Source organism: Delphinapterus leucas, chromosome 9, assembly GCF_059928025.1.
Source record: "Delphinapterus leucas isolate spDelLeu-1000000601 "Yukka" chromosome 9, BTC_Dleu_Yukka2, whole genome shotgun sequence".
Taxonomy (NCBI): domain Eukaryota; kingdom Metazoa; phylum Chordata; class Mammalia; order Artiodactyla; family Monodontidae; genus Delphinapterus; species Delphinapterus leucas.
Window position 1 is genome coordinate 84815328 of NC_143137.1, and position 9260 is coordinate 84824587.

General features: G+C 42.2%; 1 protein-coding gene across 1 annotated transcript; it reads left to right on the plus strand.

Moving 5' to 3' along the window:
• The first annotated feature begins 830 nt into the window (after positions 1–830).
• Positions 831–8342, plus strand: LOC111164648 (membrane-associated guanylate kinase, WW and PDZ domain-containing protein 2). The gene is made up of 2 exons (XM_022554432.3): positions 831–1094; positions 7675–8342. The coding sequence occupies exons 1-2, from the start codon at positions 996–998 to the stop codon at positions 7873–7875; spliced, it is 300 nt and encodes a 99-aa protein (XP_022410140.2). The 5' UTR covers positions 831–995; the 3' UTR covers positions 7876–8342.
• The last annotated feature ends 918 nt before the right edge of the window (positions 8343–9260 follow it).

The window sequence follows — 9260 nt, forward strand, 5'->3', positions numbered from 1 at the left end:
CTAACAGTGGCCTTGAAAGTATGCACAGCCCAGTCATGATTGAGACATTTGCCCCTGGGGAAGGTTCAAAGGGCCAGGGGCAGGGGGTAAGGTTAAATCATATTTAAATCATATTCTCTTTAAAAAGTTAAAATATTTCTTATGGTTTTAGTTTATTCTAGGGTTGAAAAAAAAATGATAGAAGAGTTTCCCAGCTTATTTTTAAGTACATTTCTGTTCTTTCAGCTAACTACAGAAAAATATCCCTTGTCTAGTTTATTTTGAATATGTTTACAGAGTCAGTAGTGAATCTACTAGTGGCTTCCACATTTTAAAATGTTTGGGGGATAAGAGTTCACTTAGATCCAGGCAAATTTCTGTCCCTGAGTTATGAAAAACCTAAAGGAGTTTGTCAGAAAATCAAAACTTCACCCAAACCTCAATAGAGAAAAGTTCAGATTTTCTATTTTCTAACTCTAACAATTTTAAAAGAGACACCTTCTATTAGGTGTAAGTTTATATCCCCCTCCCCTACACACACTAAATGGGACACATCAAGTCATAAACAGCTACTAGTAAATTACTAAGTAGTCCTTTACCAGGTACTTCCAGGGCGTTGCCATCTGTTCTCTCCTACTTCTAAAACAATCGTTCTAGTCAGGGTAACATCGCCAAAGTGACAGCCAATCTTCTTGAGGGCAATCTCAATCCTTTCAGGAAGATGAAGAATTACGGAGGCATTGATTTTTCTTTTCACTCAGAAAATTTGTGTGCTCTTTCTGCCTATGGCAATACCCTAGTAATGCCCTTGGCTGGTCAGTGCTAATCCAGAGACTACCTAATTTTGGAATACCGACTTTTTTGTTACCATATTTTTTTTTCTTATCCTCTGTGCTTTTCACCGACTCTAACGGCACTCTCATTAATCACACCCACAAAATTAATCCATCATCGGCGTGTTCAGTCCCTTGCGGGTTGGGGGGAGGCAGGACTCATCACTCAGTGGGGTCTCCTCTATGCCAGGTCCGGATTACAAGGAGCTGGATGTTCACCTTCGCAGGATGCAGTCTGGATTTGGCTTCAGAATCCTCGGGGGAGATGAGCCTGGACAGCCTGTGAGTTGAATTCTCTTTATTTCCACACTTTGGGTTATATTGTGTGTATGGGTGAAGGGAAAATTCATTCAGTGTGATATAAAGAAAGAAATCTTTTAGGACTCACATAAAAGTTTTTTGAGGCTTGCTTTATTTGGTTTTTTTCTTGGTATTTAAGTTTTCAAAACATGCCAGTGTTTCCATGTCATCATAAATCAATGCACGTTTCATGAAGAGAGGGACATTGCTCTTTCTTAAAATGGATTGGATTCCTCTTCAATATTTCAATGATTTACTTGTATTGGACCCCTAGTCTCTCTGGGCAGCAGCTCACAGATAAACATGCAGTGTGACAGAAGATATATGCGAGGAGATGACTTGCAACAGCAGAATGGTGTATGTTTTCAACCACAACTACAGGGGAGAGAAAACACGGGGATAAACAGAAGTAAAATCAAGTTCAATGCTGCAGAATCTCGCCAGGTTTGAATTAGGGGATTACCATGAGAGGATGTTCAGGAAGCCAACTTCAGTTGGCACAATATTGGGAATTTGCGAAGGGCTCTGGAGAAATTACATATATGATACATCAGAGTGACTGCATAAAATAACAATATTCATTAATACACAAAAAAAACACAGCAAAGCGAGACTTGTGAGCATGTATTAAAATAACAGCCATAAAACACTCATTGTAAAAGACATGTCTTAAGTGGTACCCAGTGTGACTATGTCAGGTTCATAAAAGGTTCATAAATGGTCCCTAAGCACTGAAATACGGTCAGGTCCCTTCTCATACATAAATACAAGTAAAAGATTAAACTGTAAAATAAATGTAAGGGGAAACAATGAAGTTCTAGTTCTTCCCGTAATGCTTACTTCAATACAGTCTTTGAGATACACAGTTCTTACTTTGCTGGACTCCTGCCACCTCCATAGGCTCATGCTTTGTCTGCTTTGTGGATAAACTAGCACCACATTTGTAGCACCGTCTTCTCTTCGCCCGTCTCCCCCTCTTCAGAGATAGAAGGGACTGCATCTCCCCCTCTTCAGAGATAGAAGGGATTGCATGACTGAGTTATAGGAAAGGCATAGTGTCAGCTGACTCCAGAAGGGAAAGGTCTAGCTGATCTTGGCCTGGCACAGAAACTATAGAATTGTTACCCAAATGGAACACATCGCTGAGAATGAAGCTCAGGTGTTTTGAGTGCAGCCGGTGGGTACCGCCAGCCTCAGGACAGCTTTCTGCCGGGTCGGTACACAGGTTCCCGGGTTCCCAGCCCTTCTGAACATTGGCTTTACACTCCTGAGTCCTTTCTCCCCTCCGGTGGGCAGGCATTCAGTATTTATGATAAACCTCTTCAGATTACGTTTTGCTGGTTATCCTCATTGTGTTTAGATTTACTCTGGTTTATTCTTTCAATTGAATGATTTAAGACACGCTCAGGCTGCACGTTACAATTCTGACAGTGAAACCATAAAGCAGAAGCCTAAATCTCCCTGAAGCATTCAAAGCCAGAATATAGTGTCTTGAAGACCAGAATGTTGCACCTCAGAAAGATTATATCAGGAAGGGTAAGTCTACTGTAAATATCTCCCATATGCCTTTCCTTCCTGCTTTCCTCCACTGTAAGTCCAGAGATAATATACAAACAAAATGCACTAGCCTCAGTTAATTGCTGATGTGCTACAAAGGGAGAGGCGCCTGACGTGACTGGGTCCCCACCCGCAGGAGGTCTCATAAATTATATCAAATGGGTTCCTGCCTTTATATAGACAAAATGGTATTGACATCTCAGGGTGCGCATTAAACACGACAGCACGGCTTTTGGCTAATAATGAACAGCAGGACTCCAGCTCAAACAAGCATATGGGCACTTTTTCCTGCAAGAGGAAATAATTTTCACAGTTAACTAACAATAGAAATAGAAAGAAATGATAAATTGCTACAAAGCAATGATAATGGGATTTCCAGCTGTGAGCTGCAAAGACATGGGAAGGCATTAAGATGGAAAGGCTTGGAAAACACTGCAGTGGAGAAAGGCCTGTGTGGAGAAAAACTGTTCATGGAAAGAGAGAGGCGATGATAGACAGGGGCCTTGGCATGCGAGTCCGGTGCGAACTTGTGGAAGAGTTTCAGAAGGCTAGAGCTGGAAATCTGCTTGCCACCTTGTCAAGTCGCCCTGGGCTGTAATTATTGCAGATCAGACCTGCTGGGTTTAGACTGCCATTAAGTAGTGTGGGAAAGAATTAAAGGACTGAAAAGGTGGTTTTGGTTTTGTTTGTTGCTTAGTTTTGGTTCTCTGTTCTGTGTTAGTTTTTTCCCCTGGCTTACGGGGATATCAGCCACTTGAATGTGAATTGCTGTTATTTCATATCAAATACATCACTTTGTTGTGCCTTCACAGCCTTTAAGATAAAGTGAAGTTGTGGAGTTTTTGGTTCTTTTGGTTTTTTTTTTTTTTTTACAAAAGATGGTTGGAAAGATAAGGCCAGGTCACTTGTTTGGGGGGGTGTCTGTGTGGAGGGGTCTTTCTTGATCTGTTTTGCCACCAAGCTGTTTCTTCAGGGCCAAAGCAAGAGAGGCAGGATAAAGAACTCCTCCAAGGGCAATGAGAAAGCTGCTGAGTGGGTCCTCAGAGGTTGAAGGATCCAGTGAGGTCAGAGGGATGTGCTGAGTAGAGCGAGGCCAGTGTTGGCTGGGAAGGCTCACTGGCCAGTATAGCCAGGGATCAGCAAGATCAGAAGGAAAGTATAGCCTGATGGGTCAGGGAGCCCAGGCCATGCACTCAGCAGACCTGGAAAGTGACCAGTACGATGGGGCAGGAGGCTCAAGCCAGGCACCCGAGGGAAAGTCCCTCAGTGGACTTGGAACGTGACCAGTGAGACCACAGTTTCTGTGTCCACTGGACCAAGTGAGAATACTCAGAAACTTGCTCCTCAAATCGCGTTAGATCTACAGACCAGAAGCACCCAACACCTCCTGGGAGCTTGTTAAACATGCAGAATCTCAGGTTAGACCCCAGGCCTGTAGAATCAGACTCTCGGCGTAGATGCAGATTTCTGTTTCAACAAGCTCACAGTGTGATTCATGTGCACCCTAAAGTTTGAGAACTACTGATTTAAAGGATCAGATATCCTGAAGTATGTTTTCGAGAGCTTACGTGAACGTTAAGAATGTGTATATGGAAGTCAATGTGACTTAACAGTGCAAGAAGGAATCATAGATCATCCTATCCAGATAGGAAATAAGCTACTCAGATGTGTCAAGTGTACAAAGCATATTCAAATTAAAGGAAAAAAAAAAGTTGTGGGTTATTTTCTTTCCTGAATAGAGAGGCACATAGAGCTAGCTCTGTGTCAGCAGTGAAATGCAGGGCACAAAGGTGTAAACTGGCCAAAGGCTAAGGAACAACAGCAGCATGAGAGGCAGAAGCAGTGACAGCGCACGTGGTCAGCCTCTTCCCAGCGGCAGTTCCTGAAGGAAGGAGCAAGTGTAACTCATATATGTAGCTCATGGACGAGCCGCTCTCATGCCTGCTCCAGTTCCCCACGCTGAGCTCAGTTCAAGTTTCTTTCATAACTATGACAACCTTTCTCTGATAAAGGTAGAGGGTGGATTATACAATGTGATTATACAATAATATATATATTGTTAATAATTTTACAATACTGTATAATAAGCTATATTGACGTATTATATTGAATACACTATTTACAAATAAATATGTAAGATTTGATAGAACAAAGTAAAGTTTGAAGATGAAAGCTTCAAGTTTAAAAAAAATGTATCCAGTGAACTTCAGTCTTTGCTCAAATGTCAGCTTCTCATTGAGGCCTGATCTAACCTGCCCTAACTCCACCTCAGCCGCATAGCTGACACCCGCCCACCATCCTACTTTGCTCTTTTTTTTTCATAGTACGTGCCTGCTAGCATACAACATATAACAATACAACAATAAATTTTTACATTTATTACTGTCTGACCACTAGAATGGCTCTATAGAACAGGGATCTTGTTTTGTTTTGTTTTGTTTTGTTTGCGGTACGCGGGCCTCTCCCTGCTGTGGCCTCTCTCGTTGCGGAGCAACAGGCTCCGGATGCGCAGGCTCAGCGGCCATGGCTCACAGGCCCAGCTGCTCCATGGCATGTGGGATCTTCCCAGACCGGGTCACGAACCCATGTCCCCTGCATCGGCAGGCGGGACTCTCAACCACTGCGCCACCAGGGAAGACTCCAAGGGATTTTTGTTTATTGTTCACTGATGGATTCCTCACACCTAGAAGTGTCCCTGGACTCCATGAATATTTGCTGGATAAATGAATTAATTAGCAAGGAGAGTACTTCATATCACAGCAATAAAACAGAAAAACAAATGTTTTACTGGGGTTCTCCTTTTAATGGATGATATTAAACTAGTAACACAGAAGATAACTTCAAGAATATATCTTTGCTGTTTTCCTACAGCAGGAGAGGAATGAGAATTTTCCTATGTGAAATTTTGTTTTTACTGTTTTTGTAGAGTGCCCAATTGCAATGGTAGCTCTCTTAGTTGTAACCTATTTTTTTAATTCCTTTTCATCAGTTAGAGTCAGAACTATAGCTTAATGTTGGTAATTAAGCTAAGAATTTCTCTAGCCATTTTTTCTCTGTTACTAGCTATAAACTCTCCCACTGAGGCATACAGGAAATCTAAAGGTTGAAGCATTTTCTTTGGGCTAACCCAGCTAAATGCAGCTTTTCATGGGGCAGTGGAGGAACATAAACATTCATTTTAACTGGCTTTTGCACAAAGCACTTAATAAATCTTTGAAGTGCTCCATAGCGGGTTGAGTCTTTTGAAGAATAGATTGGAATATCTTTAGAAAGAAACTCATAAATTCAGGTTGACAGGACAATAAGGGAAAATGGAAAATATCAGAAGCATGCCCGACTGCTGGACTACAGCATATGGGCACAGCCATTTGCTGTGGCCCAGCAGTCCAAGGCTGGCAGTGTGTTTCCTGTGACAGCAATAATGAATCAGTCATCAGAGCACCAATATTCAGCAAGGAAGCAAATCTACTGTCCACTCTCCACTCCCCACCCTCCCCCAAGAATAGGGAAAAAACAGCCGTGTGGTAGGGAATTTTCATTCCTATGGATAAAGAGAGCTATTCAGTGGACCAAGGCTGTGAAGTCCTCAGGAAAAAAGAGAAAACCCTCCAGACCATAATTCTGCTTATACCTGAGGAGGTCTGGGCACTCAGATCTGTGTTGACAGGCCACACTGAGCAGTGTGACCAAGTAAGAAGGAATCGTCTGCTGACACACAAGGCTGCAGGTCGTAATGGAGCAGCTCTGCAAATTAACTGGAATCCACAGATCTGAGATTTGAAAGAAATCAATCCGTGAGCAAGGGGTCATTTTATAGACTTAAAATACAACCTAGAATATAGCCTCTGTAACATTATCAGACTAATGGTAACCACTGCCTTCAGATGCTGTGAGGCTAAGCCACTTGGCAAAAGAAAAACTATTCTTTTGAAATCTGTTGTCCATGAGTTGGAAAAATTGTAGATTAAATAGCAAACCTAAAATATTGCGTGCTGTTGCCTTTCCTCTGAGAAAGAAAAAAAGCCTTGCTAATGGACACTAATTTGAGTGTTTCTGATGGGAAGTAGGAAGCCTTACATCATTATGCCTTGTGTCACAGTCCCTGGTTCAGAGCTTTATAACAAAATGCACATTTCCCAGATGTGTACCTCCAAATTTCCTGGTATGGTGGCCACCTAGACAGCAGAAGCATTGCAGGGGACAGGCAGAACTGGGGACATCCTTTGTGCAGAGGAAGTGCTCTAAGTATTCAAAGAAATGGAGCAAAAATCTGGAGGAGATTTGACTGTTCTTAAAGTAGGTCACCTGTCCAGGGAAGGCCAGCCGTGAGTTCTGCTTTGTTTTGTTTTCTCCATAACTCCAGCTTTTGAAAGCAAAGCAAAAATTAAAAGATAAAAAACACTTTGAACCTTCATCTGAATTTAATAATATACAGCAGGTAGTTTCCCCTGACATTTTTCAAGCACTCACTACGTGCCCTGAGCAAAGTTAAATGCTTCCCATGCACTATTTCTTTCGCTTCTCCCAGCAACTCCATGAAGTAGGTCCTATTATTTTATTTCCCCATTTTTGCAGGTGAAGAAACCGAGGCTTGCGGAGATTGAAAAGACTTGCCCACGGCACACAAATAATGAAGTGGAGCTAGGATTCCACCCCCAGTTTGTTTCAATTCAGAGCCCATGTACGGTGGCCAATGACATCAGGTTAAGGGTGATAGCTTATGAACCACTGAGCAAGTGTCCCCCAGACTTCATGGCCATCAGGAGCAAGTCCAAAACATTTATTTCTCTGAGAGGAGTTAGCAACCTGGAAGAGTTAGGAGGGTATCCTTTCAGCCTCTCATTTTTCATTTTTCAAGTACCTGTTCAGATTTGGGGCAGAGGGTGTGAATAGGGAATAAAATCTTCTACTGAGTTACTTGGTAGGTAAGTAGATAGATGGAAGAAAGGAAGGAAGGAAGGAGGTTTGAAACATAAACATCCTTTTCTTCTCACTGCTTGTCTAGATTTTGATTGGAGCTGTCATTGCCATGGGATCAGCCGACAGAGACGGCCGCCTACACCCGGGAGACGAGCTCGTCTATGTGGATGGGATTCCAGTGGCTGGCAAGACCCACCGCTATGTCATCGACCTTATGCACCATGCAGCCCGGAACGGGCAGGTCAACCTCACTGTGAGAAGAAAGGTGCTATGTGGAGGTATGTAACTCGAACCAGCAGCAAGAGTTGGGGGTTAGGTGGTGAGATGCTTTTGTGAGTCAGGGTCAGGACGCTGGAGACAACATTTGAAATCAGTTTCTATATTATATGAGGGAAAAGACCAACCTCGCTATGCCAGATGTAACTATGATGTTGAAAGTGCAGATTTTCACCCCGCTAGTACATTTCTAAGCCATCTTTGAGGCTGACATTTTCCATGGAGTCATTAAAAATTCCTAGCAAAGCCTGAGGCTAATTTAAGATATGCATGCTCTTTGCTTTTTGGTAGATGCTAGGTATAAGAAGAACATTATAATAGTGAAAAATACAGCTTTTGAAAATGTTCCTCATTGTGTTTACAAGCCAAGAAACACAGCATTTTGATACCATAAAAAGGCAACTAGGATGGAAAATTAACTTCCTTTATAGAGCCTGATAAATGGTAACAATAAAATGATTACTTTGATTTAGAAAAATACAGCTATATGTCACTCTGAGAAAGCACAATTCATATAACTCCAAAGTTATGAAACAGAGAAATTAGAAGTAATTATTCCCTTTACAACCTTTACAGCTTCATAAAAGAATCCACCAAAGAAATACTTTTAAAAGTCAGCCCTCTTAGTCATATGATTCAATTTAGCTCTCTTTACCATCTCTCAACCCCCCCCAAAAAAGATTTCTGTTTATAAGGAATATGTCCATTACAAGCATTATACTGTTTTTTATCCTCTGAGCACTCAGTAATATTGGGAATATTGTCCCAAACCGCCTGTGCTTCCTTTGCCCTGTGAATTACAGGAGCGACAGTGCCAAAGATGTTCCGTCGTCACCTGCCCCGGTGGCCTGCTGGCCTCTCTACTCAGCCCTGGACTGCTCGTCATACACAGTGATCAATACTAGAATTAGGAGGGACCTTAGAAAGAGCAACGTGAACTCCCTTGTGTTACAGATGACAAACTGAGGCCCTGAGGTTCAGTAGATGTCCTGGTGGTCTGCAGTGAGTCAGTGATCATGCAGAGACCCATCTCCCCAGCCAGTGCTTCTTTCTTTACTCTACCAGCAAACCCCTGTCCAGTGGATTCAAAGACATTAGACCAACCTTTAGCAAATGTCACTCCCTAACATAAGGAGTCTTCCATATGTGCTATTATCGTAACACATTTGAATTTTTAAAAAAGAGCCACCAGCTAATCACAGCTGTGAATCACTCGAGAGTATAAGGTTTATTAGTCGAACTAAAAATCCTTTTCTAGTCAAGTCTTGTAGAAACTAGATTTTGAGCAGGAGCTATCACTTAAAAGGGTAAGTCAGAAAAATTATCAGCCCTCACCTGTAGAGACTGCTATAGATCTTGTATTACAGAGGTTTTGCTAAGAGGTGCCATTCGTCT